General features: G+C 48.3%; 1 protein-coding gene across 2 annotated transcripts in view; it reads right to left on the reverse strand.

Moving 5' to 3' along the window:
• DNMBP (dynamin binding protein) overlaps window positions 1-18,343 on the reverse strand; it is a 54,535-nt gene that overhangs the window by 13,683 nt on the left and 22,509 nt on the right. The window contains exon 5 of one of the 2 annotated variants that reach the window (XM_084846663.1): window positions 14,443-14,745. The exons of the other annotated variant lie outside the window; for it this stretch is intronic. Within the exon in view, the coding sequence (XP_084702789.1) occupies window positions 14,443-14,745 (303 nt within the window). The remainder of the gene's footprint in view (window positions 1-14,442; window positions 14,746-18,343) is intronic. 2 annotated transcript variants of the gene reach the window in all.

The following is an 18,343-nucleotide window of genomic DNA, read 5'->3' on the forward strand; positions in this document are numbered from 1 at the left end:
GGGAAGAGGAGGCGTGGCTTTGCGCAAAATGAGTCCCGGGCAGGTGCAGGCTGCGGAAGGGGTGGTGGACCCGGCGGCGGCAGCAGATCGGGTCTTGCACAGGCCCGGCGGGGTGCAGGGAAAGAGCAGAGATCGAGAGGGGCCCCAAGTCAATCCAGCCCTCACCCCGCTAGATCCCTGCCCGCCAGCCTCTCCCCAAGGTCCTCACCAAGCGGAGCCCAGGAGCCGTCCCCACCTGCTGGTCCAACTGGGGGCCGTCCGGTAAGAAATCGGGGGGCAGACGGACAAAGCTGAACCTCAGCCCGAGCAAGCTCTCGGGGTATTAGCATCTCAATGGCCCAGGGAGGGAGCGGCCACCCAGGGCCGGGCACAACCAAAGCCCGGAGTTGGAAATCCGGAGAGGAGGAGGAAGAAGAGACCCCCGCCCGCGCGAGTCTCCAAAGCCGCCTCCCTTTCTAGTTGAGCTGGGAAGGCTGCTGCAGATGCTTGACTGGCAAACAGGCGAAGTTGACAGGCGGCCAATTTGCTGAACTGCTGGGCTGCGAATTGCACGGGGGCACGGACAGCAGCAGGGGGCTCGGGGGGGCCAGGTCCTACTTGCCTGGCAAAGCCTCGCCCACCTCAGCGCGCCTGGGATCGCACGCCAGAGCAAAATGCGACGCAGGAGGCTCTCGCAGCAGCCAGACAGCGCCGCCCACCGGCGCCTCCCTCACCCCGGGCCAGCTCTGCCCACCCAGGCAATCACCGCCAAAACTCGGGCACAAGGGCCAGGCTGCCCTGCAGGGGCGACACGGCCCAGCTCTCTTCCCACGGAACCTAAGCGGCACGGAGAGTTGCCGCCCAATCCGGGATGGCTCACGGGAGTTCGGGCAGCAGAGCGGGCTCCTGGTTTTCTGTCCCACCTGCATCTGTCTAAGTCAGGCCACCCCCCTGGCTCAGGTTCACAGGCGGATTCCTGCGGCCCCGCTAACCCGCCAGCCCCGGCGTTTCTCAGGCATTTGCTCTTTTAAAGGGAAAACGCCTCCTCCCTCCGCAGCATTCCTTGCAGAGGCTTGTTCCCATGATCCCCACCCCTGGATAGATGCACTTGTGTAACATCTCAGCAACAGAAGTGGCTCACAGCACCGCAGCGAGCAGGAGAGTTCCAGGCATGCTGATAGGATGCATTTCTCTCACACATATTTTTATTGTATTTCTTATACCACTAAAACGGCATACACCAAAACAAACTGTCCCTCGTCACTAATTAAGTCTCTGTTTTTGCCAACATCACCTACAAAGCTGTTGTTTCTGAACAGTCTCCTCAGATGTCTTTATTTACTTTTTGCAGAAATGCAGAGTGATTCTGTAGCTTTGTTCATATGAAATCAAGATGCTCTATTGCCTAACTTATTAACTGGGCTTTACAACATCGACGATTATTTCCAAGAGCCAAGTGGAAAAATAAAAGCAGCCTCATATGGCTGGTACAATAGCCGGTTTGTTTCTTTGGGTGCCAGATCTCACTATTCTGCCGATGTGGGCTGAATTTTGATGAGGCAGGCCTATCACTCAGTCTCTGCTGTTGTCTCCCACGTCTGGAAGCTGACCGGCATGCATTTTCAGTCTCACTCCCACTGCCAGTGACCAACGCTCTTGGCAGCGACACACACACAACAACACACGCGTGTGCCCTTTCAGCCAAGAGCTTGCTGTGCGCAACAAGGCACTCTGCAAGGCTCATGCGTCATTCTATGACAATAAGAAAAAAGGGCTGGAAGAAGGCCACTGTGAAGGGCAGGACCCACAAGGCACTGAGGGTTTAGTAGCGCCACTTTTTACTCCTCTCTAAGGGTGACCGCACAAAGGCATATTCTTCACTCAGTGACTATTCATCATGTAGTGTCTAGCTCGGTGGTAGGACGCATGCTTTGTATGCAGAAGGTGCCAGCTTCCATCCTCAGCATTTCCAGTTAAGGCTGAGAAAGGATCCTGCCTGAGGGCAGCTTCCAATGTTCACTTTGGTCCCCACACCAAATCTTGCATCTCCCACCAGCCCCAGCCTGCAGCCATAAGGCAGGGGTGCAGAACCTTAGGCCTAGGGGCCAAATCCAGCCCTCCGATGGTCCCGGTCTAGCTCTCTGGGTTTCCCCAGAAGGACATGGCCCTTCCCCCAACCACCAATTGTTCGGTGGTTTCCCAGCTTTGTTGCCGTTTTTCCTTCGTTCTAAAAGGATGAAATGCCTCTCCTAAGTCTTAGTTTTGTTCAGGAGGAAGCAACGAAATCCATCCCAAAGAAAAAGAAATGCAAGAAAGCCAAGTGGCTGTCTGATGAAGCTTTACAAGTAGCTGAAGAAAGAAGGGAAGCGAAAAGCAAGGGAGAAAGGGGAAGATATAGCCAACTGAATGCAGAGTTCCAGAGAATAGCAAGGAGAGACAGGAAGGCCTTCTTAAACGAACAATGCAAAGAAATCGAGGAAAACAACAGAATGGGAAAGACTAGAGATCTCTTCAAGAAAATTGGAGATCTCAAGGGAACGTTTTGTGCAAAGACGCGCATGATAAAGGACAAAGAAGGCAGGGACCTAACAGAAGCAGACTAGATTAAGAAGAGGTGGCAAGAATACACAGAAGAACTATACAGGAAAGATCTTAATGTCCCTGATAGCCATGATAGTGCGGTCACTGAACTTGAGCCGGACATCCTAGAGAGTGAAGTCAAGTAGGCCTTAGGAAGCATTAGTAACAACAAAGCTAGCGGAGATGACAGTATTCCAGCTGAGCTATTTAAAATCCTAAAAGATGATGCTGTTAAAGTGCTGCATTCAATATGCCAACAAATTTGGCACACTCAACAATGGCCGCAAGACTGGAAAAGGTCAGTTTACATTCCAATTCCAAAGAAGGGCAACGCCAAAGAGTGTTCAAACTACCGCACAATTGCACTCATTTCACATGCCAGCAAGGTGATGCTCAAAATCCTACAAGCTAGGCTTCAGCAGTATGCGAACCGAGAACTACCGGAAGTACAAGCTGGGTTTAGAAGAGGCAGAGGAACTAGAGATCAAATCGCCAACATTCGCTGCATCATGGAGAAAGCAAGAGAATTCCAGAAAAACGTCTATTTCTGCTTCATTGACTACGCTAAAGCATTTGATTGTGTGGATCACAACAAACTGTGGCAAATTCTTAAAGTGATGGGAGTACCAGACCACCTTACCTGTCTCCTGAGAAACCTGTACGAGGGTCAAGAAGCAACAGTAAGAACCAGACATGGAACAACCGATTGGTTCAAAATTGGGAAAGGAGTACGACAAGGCTGCATATTGTCACCCTGCTTATTTAACTTATATGCAGAGTACATCATGAGAAATGCCGGGTTGGATGAATCAGAGGTCGGAATTAAGATTGCTGGGAGAATTATCAACAACCTCCGATATGCAGACGATACCACCCTAATGGCAGAAAGCGAAGAGGATCTCAAGAGCCTCTTGTTGAGGGTGAAAGAGGAGAGTGCAAAAGCTGGTTTGAAACTCAACATTAAAAAAACTAAGATCATGGCATCTGGCCCCATCACTTCCTGGCATATAGAAGGGGAAGAAATGGAAGCAGTGACAGATTTTACTTTCTTGGGCTCCAAGATCACCGCAGACGGTGACTGTAGCCATGAAATTAAAAGACGCTTGCTCCTTGGGAGGAAAGCTATGGCCAACCTAGACAGCATAGTAAGAAGCAGAGACATCACCTTGCCGACAAAGGTCCGTCTAATCAAAGCTATGGTTTTCCCAGTAGTAATGTATGGCTGTGAGAGCTGGACTCTAAGGAAGGCTGAGCGCCGAAGAATTGATGCGTTCGAACTGTGGTGCTGGAGAAGACTCTTACGAGTCCCCTGGACTGCAAGGAGGTCAAATCAGTCCATCCTAAAGGAAATCAACCCTGACTGCTCATTGGAAGGGCAGATACTGAAGTTGAAGCTCAAATATTTTGGCCACCTAATGCGAAGAGAAAACTCTCTGGAAAAGACCCTGATGCTGGGAAAGACTGAAGGCAAAAGGAGAAGGGGACGGCAGAGGATGAGATGGCTAGATAGCATCACTGATGCAATGAATATGAACTTGAGCACACTCCGGGAGAGAGCGCAGGACAGGAAGGCCTGGCATGCTATGGTCCATGGGGTCACGAAGAGTCGGACACGACTGAACGACTGAACAACAACAACAACAAGGCTTAGTTACTGGCAGTAAGAACGTTAAGCTTAAATATGCTGGGATATTTATAACAGAGAATTACCCTGTTCAGCATATGGGAAACGGAGATCCTGGCTGCCATCTGTTTCTGACAGAAGCACTGTTCCTTCAACAGCTATGTAATGGACAGAAATACTACAGGTGCAGCTTTATCCATCCCTGCACAGTATATGCTTGTTATGCAGCCTGGATGGCTCAGGTACCTTGCCAGCAACCACAGGGGACGGCTGCAGCGCAGACTCAGGGTGCACCCTCATGAAAAGCCTCCTGCAGTGAGGTTCTGGGCAGGCAACAGTTTCTGTTATTGAATCCCACCCTAGACTGGTGTGGAACATCTTTACTGGAAGAGCCTATGAAAGAGATTCTAGCTTCTGAACGAAAGGCTGGCTGAATCTCCTTGCCCAGGCCCCAACTTGGGGAGCTAAACGGGCCTCCTGAGAGGCCCAAGCGGAAGCAGCCCACTGTTTTGCTTTCCCAGCAATGGATTGCTGTCCGCCTCCTCTTTGCACACACCTCCTCTTCTAGAGCATCCAACAGCAGGTGCATGGTGTGTGTGAAATCCAGGCCAAGAAGGTGCGGCCCATGCTGGAATGTGCACTCAAGGCCGTGCGATGCGCAAGTAACCAGAAACAAGCAGCCCGGCAGAGTAACTGCTGCCCCTGCAGAAAGGAATTCCCAGGGCTTCTGCCCCGCATACGCACGGAACTTCGACCCAGAGGACATTCCATTGGGGTGACACACCAGCTGCCTCCATTTCCAGCTGAAAGCAGGTTTCTGTTTCAGACTTCATTGCTCTTTGCCTATCAGCACTGGAGAAAATGGGAAGACAAAGCACTAGCCAGGGGGTGGGGGGTGGGCGGGCCAAAGGATACGGGGAAGAAGGAGATTCACTGCTGTGGGAGGCAACCAGAAGAACCATCCAAGTGAAAAACTGGCAAAACTAGCACCCCAACCTCTGACTCAGGGACCTCTGGCCTCAAAGACTGGTGTTAATTCATAAGGACACAACCGAGTTTCCGGTAAAATACTGCAGTGTGGGTTGTTCTGATTCAGGGTTCCAGCCAACCCACTATGCCCTTTTCCAGGATACTCTTAACCTTCCCCAAACTAGTGTCCTCCAGATGTTTTAGACTAAGACTCCCATCAGCCCCAGCCAGCATGGTCAATTGTCAAGGGTGATGGGCAATGCAGTCCAAAATACCTGGAGGACATCAGGGCAGGGGAGGTTCTGTTCTACTCTCCCCCACGCCCATTTCCTCTCTGCAACAGTGGGCATTCCATGCCTGCTGAGCATGCCCAATCCTCACTGAGAGGTTTTGGGTCCCATCCCCTTAGGGTTCCCCACAAATTATTTTTGAATTTTTGAAAACTTTGGGGTTCCCCAAGCCCGCTGATACCTCCCTATTGTGTGTGGCTGGTGTTGTTTCGGCCACATAAGGATCCACGTTCAGGGGTGGGGAACCTTTTTTTCATGTCAGTGGCTACCATCCCTTGGTGGAAACCTATTGGGGGCTGCATCCCAGCAGTGGGTGGGGCCAGAGCTGGCAGTGGGAGGAGCTTGTACACAGTGGAGACTGGTGGCTCCCATGTCAGTGGGGCAGTGAATCTGCTCGGGGTTTCAGTCGGAACCCTAAAGGAGCTGTCCAAGCACCTTGGGCAGCTCCTTTAGAGTTCTGACTGAAATCTGGAGTGGATTCACTGCCGCACTGACATTGGATGGTCTCAGAAGATGAGAGGTTTCGTAAGGGAGACACATCCCCTAAAGTCTGCTGGGCCCGCCTGTAAAAAGTCCTTGAATGCAAAGTGCATGACAAAACACCCTGTGCTAGCAGCACAGGCTGGTGGCTCTGATGTCAGTGGAGTCGTGAATCTGCTCCAGGTTTCAGTCAGAACTCTAAAGGAGCTCTCCAAGGCGGGTCCTTTATGATCCTCATGCCACAGTGGTGCAACTGTCTCCGCAAACCAGCATGTCTGAGCTCAACATTACAACAATTAAGGAAGAAGGCAGGCACATCAGCCAGGCTTATGGATAGTTTCTGACTGAATTTCAATATGGCCTTAACAGATCTTGAATTTTAAACATCTTACTTGATGGTTTGTTAGAGGATTTGATATTTAGTGTTATTTTAGGATTTATGTTCCATCACCTGCCTCCAAAGAGACCTTCTGCTGGATTACAGCATATTAGAAATGGAACCAATCCATAACATGCAATAAAATTCATCGCCTTAAAGCATAAAATAACAAAGACGAGAACCAACTATAAATGTTATTGAGCAACAGCTAACACAGACGTTTAAAATCAGCAATATTTCATCCCACAAATGCTTGCTGGAATAGAGATGTCTACAGTTTCTCCCCAACAGCTACAACAGAGCTAACCTTATGAATTCCACTAGGAAGAGGGAGTCACAGTCCACAATGTGGGTGTCACTACTGCAAGCCAGCCTTTCCACTTCCTAGGAGAGCCATTGTTGTAACTTTGCCGTGGCAGGAAATTTGCCAATGGCAAATCTGAAATTGGCCGGTAGTTATTCAGGACCCAGTAGTCCAATCAGTTTTTTAAAAAACAGTTCCAGGTGGCAGTACTGGAAGATTGCTCATCTGCCCCATGGGAGTTGATCCTGTGGGGGATACAGCAGGATTTGATCTTGTCCCCCAAGTTTTTCAACACCTACATGAATCACCTCCTCCCAAAGGAAGGTATTTACTGCTAGCTTAGCCAGTTTTTTCCTCCAGCTGGGCCAAACTAGCCCAAACTGGCAAGGGTCAAGCACATACACGGTTGTTGTTGTTCAGTCGTTCAGTCGTGTCCGACTCTTCGTGACCCCATGGACCATAGCACGCCAGGCCTTCCTGTCCTGCGCTCTCTCCCGGAGCATGCTCAAGTTCATATTCATTGCATCCGTGATGCTATCTAGCCATCTCATCCTCTGCCGTCCCCTTTTCCTTTTGCCTTCAGTCTTTCCCAGCATCAGGGTCTTTTCCAGTGAGTTTTCTCTTCGCATTAGGTGGCCAAAATATTGGAGCTTCAGCTTCATTATCTGTCCTTCCAATGAGCACTCAGGGTTGATTTCCTTTAGGATGGACTGATTTGACCTCCTTGCAGTCCAGGGGACTCGTAAGAGTCTTCTCCAGCACCACAGTTCGAAAGCATCAATTCTTCGGCGCTCAGCCTTCCTGATAGTCCAGCTCTCACAGCCATACATTACTACTGGGAAAACCATAGCTTTGATTAGACGGACCTTTGTCGGCAAGGTGATGTCTCTGCTTCTTACTATGCTGTCTAGGTTTGCCAGAGCTTTCCTCCCAAGGAGCAAGCGTCTTTTAATTTCATGGCTACAGTCACCGTCTGCGGTGATCTTGGAGCCCAAGAAAGTAAAATCTGTCACTGCTTCCATTTCTTCCCCTTCAATATGCCAGGAAGTGATAGGGCCAGATGCCATGATCTTCGTTTTTTTAATGTTGAGTTTCAAACCAGCTTTTGCACATACACGGTACATCACATCTATTCATGGGCTATGTCCACATCCTCAGGTGACATCGACTGAAACTCATCCAGACAAACAAATATGACAAGAGGAAGCCCTAAACAATTACACTGATATTGTTTTGATGAATGGCTCGTCAGTAAAAGAATATTCCCTGATGGCTGGAATTCTCTCTCTCCAAACTTCGGAAGGAGTGACCCTTCTGACAATAGGAGGACCAATGTCTGAATTTGTGGGAGGCAGTATGTGCGTTATGCCTGAACAGGGTATATGTACATGAATAAGGATGTGACTGTGTGGTGGTCCTTCTTCCAACATCCTTGTGTGCGTCAGCCCCCCACCCCCCCCCAGTGACTTCAACCTGCCCGTGTTGAACCCTTCGCACAATCAGGAACCCTGATAAAGCAGGGTTCCTGGCTGCACAGACATTTCTACTTGCACACAAGCAAACAAGAGTCGGGGCCCTATACAGACTTGCCCATTCAACATGGGGAGGTCAGGGACACTGGGGGTGGGGGTGGTATGCACAGCCTCCTCCCTCTTATTCATGCACGTATATCCTACTAAGGCATCATGCCTGAATAGGGCTAAAGGCAGACAGAGCTGGGATTTAGCTGTATGGAAACAGCCAGGGGAGCTGCAAATGTCCATACATTTGTTCTTAAAGGCTGATGCAGAATGAATATTTGGACTGCCTGTTTTTAGAATTCGGCTTGTATATTTACAAAAGCTCTGCTTGTATAAAGATGATCTGCATCTAACTTTTAAATTGCTTTTTAAAAGGCAAGTTTCTAGCCCCTAAGGCAGCTAAAAGAGCTTTTCATGGACCTGGGCAGGGAGAGGCAGGGCTAAGTAAAATTGTAAGCAGTCAGGAGCTGGGACTTCAGTGTCCTTCATAGCTAGTTAGAACTCCCCATGACTAGTAGAAGTATTAGAAAGTAGGCCTAATACACAAAGTAGCTTAATTTGCATAATTTGTAGAAGTTGCACAGTTCAGCATTTCTGCGGTGCTGAGTAAGCGATATACAGTCAGGGCCAGAAATATTGGAACAAGGATAACTGTTTTGGCAGTTGGCCTCCATACACCACCACATTGAATTTGAAAGGAAACACACCCAGATGGGAGCGAAGTCAGGACTTTCAGCTGTAATTCTAGGGGTTTGACAAAAGTGGGGCACTAACCATTCAGGAAGTACAGCCAGTGGCATACACGCACACCCATCGTTGGTGGCTCATAAGTAATGGAACAAATCAACATCATTTCAAACTGAAGGACTGCCTTTAATTCCTGGATGGAAATCCTTTGCAGTCGATGACTGCCTGAAGTCTGGAACCCATGGACATGACCAAATGCTGAGTTTCCTCCCTCGAGGTGCTTTGCCAGGCCTTTACTGCAGCTGCCTTCAGCTGCTGCTTGTTTGTGGGTCTTCCTGCCTTCAGTCTTGTCTTCAGTAAGTGGAAAGCATGCTCTATTGGGTTGAGATCAGGTGACTGACTTGGCCATTGAAGAACATCCCACTTCTTTGCCTTCAGAAACTCTTGGGTAGCTTTTGCTGTATGTTTTGGGTCATTACCCATCTGCAATATGAAGCGGCATCCTATCAGTCTGGCAGCATTCGGCTGAATCTGAGCAGAAAGTATAGCCCTATACACTTCAGAATTCATCCTGCTGCTTTGATCAGCAGTCAGGTCATCAATAAACACCAGTGACCCGGTTCCATTGGCAGCCATACATGCCCATGCCATAATGCTGCCTCCACCACGTTTGACAGATGATGTGGTATGCTTTGGATCATGAGCTGTTCCTTTCCTTCTCCATACTTTTCTCTTCCCATCATTCTGGTACAGGTTAATCTTGGTTTCATCAGTCCAAAGAATCTTATTCCAGAACTGGGCAGGCCTTTTTAGGTGTTTGCCGGCAAAGCCTAATCTGGCCTTTCTGTTCTTGAGCGTTACCAGTGGTTTGCACCTTGTTGTGAAGCCTCTGTATTTACATTCATAAAGCAGTCTCTTGACTGTAGATGTTGACATCTCTCTGAACCTCATGTTGGGAGTTCCAGTGAACAGCTACCAAATGCAAATGTAACACTCAGGACCACCTCCAGGCCTTTTATCTGCTTGATTGGTCATGGGGTACCCAGGAAACAGGCCACACCTGGCCATGTAGCTGCCTGTCAGCCATTCATTCCATTACTTATGAGCCACCAACAATGGGTGTGTGTGTATGCCACTGGCTGTACTTCCTGAATGGTTAGTGCCCCACTTTTCTCAAACCCCCTGAATTACAGCTGGAAGTCCTGACCGCTCCCATTTGGGTGTGTTTCCTTTCAACTTCAATGGGGTGGTGTACAGAGGCCAACTGCCAAAACAGTTATCCTTGTTCCAATATTTCTGGCCCTGACTGTATTGGCTCAGAATTTGGTTTTTTTTTTCTCTTAGTGTTTATTATCCATCACCCTGATAACAGCTAGCTCTGCTTTTTCTTTTCTAGTCTAGAATCCAGATCACAAAAACAGCATAAGGCTGTAATCCTATATACTTACCTGGAAGTAAGTCCTATTGAACGTAATGGGGCTTACTTCTGAGTAGACATGTACAAGATTGCACTGTAAGTCTCCAGTGGATTCATTCAAAGGAAACTAAACACTAATACTGACTTCTGGAAATAGGGAGAATTTAGCTATACAATTGAAGGTTCATTAACCACTCTGGACTTTCTGTAGCTGCTTTGGACCACTAAAGTGTGACAGAAAGATATAAACAGCACAGTGGCAGATGGACAGACAGATAAGGGAGGATTAAACTTTGGTTTGAGAAATGATTAAAAACACCACCTTCCACTAGCTAGTCTAGCAGAGAATTGATAAGGGTTACACCCATTTGCTCACAGGGGGAAAAGGTTCCTGCATTTTTCCTTAGGTGATGAAGGTGTGACCAAACCCTTGGCAACTGCAAACATTTGAAGGGCAAGAAAAGCACTTTAGGCTGCAGATACCAGGTTGTTTGATGAAAGAAAATCAAGATAACTCTGCAGGTTGCAGTGAAACATGGCAGGCAAGAGCCTGAAGGAAAGGCTAGCCAAAGTGACCCTGCTTCTCACAATGGGACGTGCTAGTCTGAAACCATCCTACAGAAGGAGGAAAGTGCCACTGCTCCCCTGTTTCAGAATAAAGCCCTAGCTGTGGTGGGAACAGCCCCAGGTTCAGTTCACTGACTCCAGGTTGCACTCTGTCCGACCCAACATGGTTGTGGTTGTGTCACCTCAAGTGCTGAGTGTATGTTGGCTCACAGTAAGCAAAATGGGAGACATGGAAGATCTCAGTAGCAGACCTGGCCTTAGCCTTTGTGTGGCCAGAAGCAAAAGCTGATGCCACCATCCAGCCTACAATGTGCAAGTGGTTCTCGTGACTCCCTTTCTGTCATGGACAGTAAAGAAACAAGATGTACCCATTCTTCTAAGGAGTTACTTGCTAAGCAAGCTGGCATGGAACAGTACAACATAGGGCAGTCTTCCAAGCATGAGAGGAGAGCCCCCTCGTGCTTGGCTTTTGGGGGGAGTGCAGAAATGTACCCTAAAAACACTTGGCATGGGTGTTTCTTCACCAGATCAAGCCTGGCTTTCTCCCTGCATTTGCTATGCCAGGGGTAGGCAATGTGGCATCCTGCAGATGTTGAACAACAGCTCCCATAAGCCCCAGCCAGAATGGTCAACGGCCAGGTATTATGGGAACTGTAGCACAAAACATCTGGAGGGCACCAGGCTGCCTTCCCCTGCCCTATGCAATTGACAGACATACAGATCATCTGTCTGGCAGCTCTCCTCATGTTTCAAGTGGGCTGTATGCCTCCATTTTATTTTATTTTTAAGCGGCATATGTACATTTATTCAATTTATATTTGTCTCCATTAAAAAAACTTTTTAAAAACACATTTTTTAAAAATTGAAAAACTGCTCCAGGAGGAGAACTGGGAGAAGGTTGGGCTTGTGATGTCACAAGTTCCAGCCAATCAGCAGTGTGCACAGTCAGCTCTTGCTGCAGACACACCAAGCTCAATTCCTAGAGAGAAAACTGTACATTTGAACAAAATGCAGTAAGTAGCCCCACTGCTCACAAATTATGTATGTTTGTATGCACCCTCAGTTTCACAATCAAGGCTCAGCATAATTTCAGCAAGACTTATCAGCCCTGCAACCTGAGCAGACTTTTGTAACATGCTCACACCTCTTTAATTGTGCTGATAAGCAGTGAAATGATTAGCAACAAAGGCACTTAACATATTTTTATTGAATAACCTGACAGCATCCCTTAAAGATGAATGGGGACTGTCACACCATCAGTTTCACAGGCTCTACAAATCTTGGCGTTCCAATTCAGGTTGTGTTCTTGTGGGAGAAAAGCAAATGGTTAGCCACTTTATATAGCAGATATGTTTGCCATTTGTCCACTGTGTGTCTTTCAGAGAAAGTACAGAACATCTGAAGGCAAGGCCAATGTCTAAACATGAACCAGGAAGCCATGGCCAATCATAGCTACCCAAGCTCTGTGTTTACAGACACAGCATTCACCAGGAAACACGAGTGGGAAATTTGTCTTCTGAATAAAGTGTGAATCAGACCATAGAGTTTCAGGAATAGGAGCAGTAGTTTTGGCCTCCTGCATATTTGTCCAATGTCAGACCTGGAAGGCGGAGTAGACAGGGGGAAAAAGATCTGCTTACGCCTTAATTCTCCAGGCCTGATTCTTTGGCTTTCTTATTGGCACAGCTCTGGCTAACACTGCTGTATTTCTTGCAGGTGTACTTGTTTCCTGAGGTTTTGTCTATCCTTGAAGAATGCCAGGAGCCAAAGTCCATGTGGCTCATTGGGATCCAGCTCAAAGGTCCCTATGGCAGGTCTGCACTACAGACTCTGCAACATATCCAAGCATCTCATATTGTTGCACCAACCATATGCAGAATCTCCTCAGTGCAGAGATGGTCTTCCTCTGTGCTGGGTACTGAGGATCCTATATCTGTTGAGCTCACCACGAGCCACCCAGCTTGCTCCATTTGCAGCCCCCTCTCCCCTGCCACAGCCATTGGCTTTATTCTTCTGAAGGTCCTCCAGGATAGCCACATCTGTGCTTATTCTGCAACTGCACTTGCAAGCGCAGAATTCTGTTTGGTCGCAACATTCAACATCCCCAAGTGGATTTCCACTTTCCATTTAAAATTGTTGTTAAGGCAAATTTCTAGCCTTTAATGCTGCTAAAAGAGGCTTTTGTGTGCCTGGGCAGGGGAAGGTAGGATTGAGTAAAATATTAAGCAGTCAGGAGCTGGGGCTTCGGTGTCCTTCATCACTGTTTAGCACTCCCTATACCTAGCAGAAGTATTAAAAAGTAGGCCTAATAAGCAAATGTGCGTAATGTGTACCAGTTGCACAATTCAGCGCTTTTGTGGTGGTAAATTTGGAACATCTGGGCTCAGAAGTGTGTGTGTGTGTGTGTGTGTTTAGTACAGATTATCCGTGACAACTTTTTCTAGTCTAGGATCCAAGTGATGAGGGGGCTTCAGGAACACTGAGCAGTAAAAACTTAGCAGCAGCAGCAGCACATCCAAGCCTGGCCCATCACTTTTCCAGTGCACCAACTCTCTGCCTTCATACCTGAGTCCAAGCCTGGCTGCTCTGATGGCCCAAAAGGAGTCCACTGGGGAGGGCCAAAGGTGTGCACAAGCCCAGAGGGTAAGGACCTGTCTTTGGTGAAGCTACTCTGCAAAATTCTATGACTACTGATGGCACTGTATGATCAATAACAACGTTCACTGATCACACTCAGTACACACACAGCCTTCCGCACAGCTGCTGAAGAACGAGACAGAGTTGGCTCCTGCTGCTGCTGAACAAAGAAATGCCATCAACTTAGTTTTACCTGAGGTGGCTTCTTCAAAAGCTGAATGGTGTTGCTATAGCTCGACAAGCAGAGCAAATCCCAACAGAAAGCACCTTGCAGTGCCAGTCAGCACCCCTTTCATATCATCATGAGTAATCCAAACTAATCACACCAAAATGGCTAGAGCTGCTATGAGACCACAGATGTACAAGTCACTGCAAAGAACAAACCCACAGCAGTGGGCAAGCCAAGCTTTTAAGCTACCTCTCCAGCAGATGTGCAAATAACAGCCACACAGCAGTGAGAAGCCAAGCTAACTATGAGAGAGTCCACATTTCCCCAGGATTGCAGAGACACGATAAGAATGTTGCATTGCAAAACTCAAGGAGGTCCCCACACCGCATTGTGCTGCAGGATAACTGGCTGCTGGTGAGGTGCAAAGGGTAGCTTCAAAAAGGTGCTCAGGATCCAGCCCTATGCTCAGAGCCTGACTCTCTTGGAGGCCAGGCCCACACCAGAGCCCCCTGACAGGGCAGGAACACACCCGACAGCACTAACCAAACAACACAAACAGTCCTGGCCAAAGGGCTTTAGTTTGCACATGCCCAGCCCAACTGGGGAAAACAAGGCAGAGCCACAGAGGAGGCCTGGCCAGGGAGGAAGAACCCCACGTCAATTAGAGAAAGCAACAGTTAATTAACCTTTATAAAAGCACTGGTGAATGACAGAGCTGAGACCGTGTTCTCCAGGGCTGTGGTAAGCACAGGTGTCTGGGTCAGGGCTGGCTAGCTGGCTGGGAAGGTGTGGGCACCCAAACACATGCCGTCTTCTTCCCACAATTCTCCCCATACCTACCGTGTTTTCCTTTTATGTGGTGCCTCAAGGCGCTGGGAGCCGTGCGCCGGTAACAGCTGTTCCGCTGCCAGGCTTCTGTGCCACCTGCCCAGCCAGCTCTGTCCTCCCAGTCCAGGCTCCAGTCTGAGCGCCCTGCACGTGTCCGTGGGCATCCACCCGCCAGACCCAGTACTCTGGACTGGGCAGCCACAGTGTCTGCCTCTCTGGAGTCATCGCCTGCCACGTACTGCGGCCTGGCCCTTTTGCACCCAGGCTCCAGCCCCCGACCACTGCTCTCACATCCCAAGGACCAGGACCCCGGATCTTCTTGGGCAACATCCACAACGTAGCTCTCAGGAGCCCCTTGTAAATGTAGGGCATTGCCGGAACCTCCACGCAGCGGATACTGCCTTTCCACCATCTCGCAATATTTCCCGTCTGTTCTGCTGTGGTCCACACACCTGTCAGTTTCCTTCTTATACTCCACATCCAAGCTATGGCCACCTGGGCACCAATCTTCCTCCTTCCGACAGTCACCATAATTTCCACTTTCTCTCCAGTGGTTCATATCCCAGCTGTCCTCATTCCTAGAGGCTCTGAAATCCGCATCCAGATAGCAGCCACGATGCTTCCTGTAGTTTACTCTGGTGGCATTCTCATTATCCATGTGGTCGCCCCTTGCCTCCAGAAGACCACTGCCTAATGTCTCATGCTTCAGAAACAGGTTGTTCCTGCTCATCCCCCTCTGGTCCACATCTTGTCTGCCTTCCTTCCCACAGTCCCTGCAGGCTCTGGCCATTTCATGGTCTCTGTACCAGATATCTCCCTTCCTGAAGTGACCACAGGCTCTGCCCACTGGCCTAGTGGTGCCATACCTCTCCTTGGTTCTACGTTTGTCGTCCCAATCATGGTCCCTGCCATTCTGCCCAACCCTGTTGGCACCGTCTCCTCTCCTGACAGGGTTGTAGTCCTCGTACTCCCAGCTAGGGAGCCGGAGGCGGGGCTGCTGTTCCGGAGAGTCTGCCCTGCTTCTTGCTTTGGGGTAGGTGCACATGTTTCCTCGGTGTGCCCCCACCCCACCCCCTTCCGCAGGGGGCTCGGCAAACCCCCTCTCCCTGCGCCTCACCCCCGGGACACTGCTGACTAACTTCCCGACGACAGAGAAGCAACACAACCTTCGTACCCAATAGGCAGCAAGCCCAGGCGGCCTCTCCCACCTCCTGGCAGGTAATGAGTAACCAGAATCCCACAGTCTGCAGCTGTGGATTGGACAAGTTCCCTGCCCAAACCGGCTTCTCTGCTTTGTAATGCTGAAGACAGCAGCCAGTGACCTCCCTCCAGGGCTCCTCGGCACAGGGAAACTGCACGCGTGTGCTGCAAGCGGCCACACCCCATGAGCACTTCCCTGGGGTAAGGGAAAAGGGGGACAAACAGGGCCCTGGGGAATTAAAGGCTGGGCCCTGGGGCGACCTCTAGTCTGCTTGTGGGAGTGACAAATCCAGCCTTGGCTAGGCAATCATCCTGTCAGCCACCCATGAATGCACACAAGCGATCACAAACGTGCACAGTTTTAAAAGCACTGACTCAGCACTCCCACCTCTTGTGCCTCCTCGACTCCCCTAACAAGATGTTCTGCTCTGGGCCTTGATGGGGTTGAAATCTCAGTTCAAGGATGGACTCACTGTTTGCCCTTGGGCAAGCCACTATTTCACAAACTCAGTCCTGGCGACCTCCAATCCTCTAGAAATCTGCATGGGAATGATTGAACTCCAGGGATGCTAATGATGGCACCCCATGCAGAATTCAGCAGGTTGTGGAGAAGCCCAACAACCTTGGCTACCAATAGTTTGCAGTCAAAAAGATTGCCGAACAAAACCTGAAAACATATTGGCAGCTTTTGCTAATAAGATCAAAGAAAACCATTGTCCGGATGGGTATTTCAGTGGTCACTAAATGTAAGTATCACCCTCCCCCCTTGGGCCCCCATCCATGTCTCCCTACCAGTATTACTATCATATCCACACATTTTCCCACACACCCCAATACTTATTTTCCAGCATTCTCTGCCTCCAAAAAAGTGAACACACACAGAGAACAAATCATTAGAAATTCTGCCGTCGGAGGTCCGCCATGCTCCGTCATTGCAGGCTTTTAAGAAGGCCCTGGAAACATATTATTTTACTGTGGTCTCTTGATATGACTGCTATTGTTGCTGCTACTGCTGTTATAATTGGTGCTGGTTTTATTGCTGGCTTTTATTGTTTTTATTGCTTTTAATAATTTAACTGTTTTTATGTCTTTTATTGCTGTAAGCCACCTTGGGAGGGCTTCTGCCCTGAAAGGTGGCCAAGAAATGTTTTAAATAAAAATAAATAAATAAATAAAGAAGGAAGGAAGGAAGGAAGGAAGGAAGGAAGGAAGGAAGGAAGGTGTGGAGGAAAACACCTGCAGAAAACAAATTATGCAACTATACAAGGCATCCATATTTACCCAATAATTGATTCACCCAACTAATTCAAGAGGGGTGGGTTTTTTTAGTGCATCTTTCCGACGACCACATGGAATGGTAATGACCTCCAACACAGGATTAAGGTGGCAAAAAATCAAATAAGAATCGTAAAGTATTCTGCATATCACAATGGATACATATAATGATTAGCAAAAAGTAACCACTCCCCAGATACATTTCCTCCCTCAAATTCAGTCTTATTATTTTCATCCCATTCCCCCACCTTGGGTCATTATCTAACTAACATGTGCTCATCCTCCCCCCACCCTTGGCACCCAACACAAGACCTGTTTTGGCTGTTACCTAGTTTCTTTGAGCCTAGGTTCTGGCTGCTCTGCTCAAGCCAAGTCTCAGCATTTGCAGCTAGCTTTTGTGGGCCTCTTAGCTCAGAAGCCACAAAGGAAGGTGATGCCACTAAAACCTAACACAAAGGAAACTATAGGGCACACAAATTGCTTACTAACCTGACAATCAGTGAAGTCCCAATAAGTTTCAAGCCATGCAGTCTTTCTTCCAGGGAATATTTACTGTTAAATGTAGTTACATGAATGCACCTACACTGACTGTTTCCCAAATATCTCCAGAAACAGGGAGATATTTAAATCTCCCCAGGGATTTAAAACCTGCCAAGGAGGCCTTGTTCCAGGTTCCATGCTCTCATGAGCTACAGTTGTCATTTACCACCACAGTCTTTTCTGTGGTGGCCCCAGAACTTTGGAATATACTTCCTCAAGAAGCTTGTTTACCTTCTGCTCTGGCCATTTTTCAAAAACTGGTGAAGACATACTCATTCCTTCAGACATTTGGAAATTGAGATAAGGGTTTTTTTGTTAATCGTTATTTTTATTATTTGTATTTGCTTTACACTTGTTCACATTGTTTTAACTGGAGTTTTCCCAAGAAAATTCTGTCTATTTGAATTTCCTTTTTTTCGTTTGTCAGGAAATATTCCCTGAAGAAGGGGTGTATAATATGAAAGGTGTTGAGACTCAGATTATTCTGTTGAGTTAATAAAATGTTAATACACCTTATAGTCTCCCTTGTGTCATCCTCCTAGTGTGGGCAATTTCACTGCAGTTACAGAATAAAGGTTCCTAGTTCTGGATGCTAGAGATTGAGAACCAGCATCCTCCTACACAAAGTTGCCTATCCATTTCACAAAAGCCTGCTTCCTTGTGTCAGCCACTGTCCCAAACTAACTGGAAAAGGTGACTCAGTCCCAAAGTGGGAACCCCTGGAGTGAGAAGTCTATGTAGAAAGAGGAATCTGGTGTGTCTGGAAGCCAGTGTGGATCTGTGAAGATAGCACAGCAGTGCCAAGGCAGTTCTACCAAAGTAATCAGATAAACAATTCGTTCAAAAGCCAAAATTTCGTTAGGAAAGCTTCTTGCTGTCACAGCTAGTGCCTTACATG

Source organism: Heloderma suspectum, chromosome 3 (assembly GCF_057233095.1).
Source record: "Heloderma suspectum isolate Gila_16-S chromosome 3, 16-S_ref, whole genome shotgun sequence".
In the NCBI taxonomy this organism is placed as follows: domain Eukaryota; kingdom Metazoa; phylum Chordata; class Lepidosauria; order Squamata; family Helodermatidae; genus Heloderma; species Heloderma suspectum.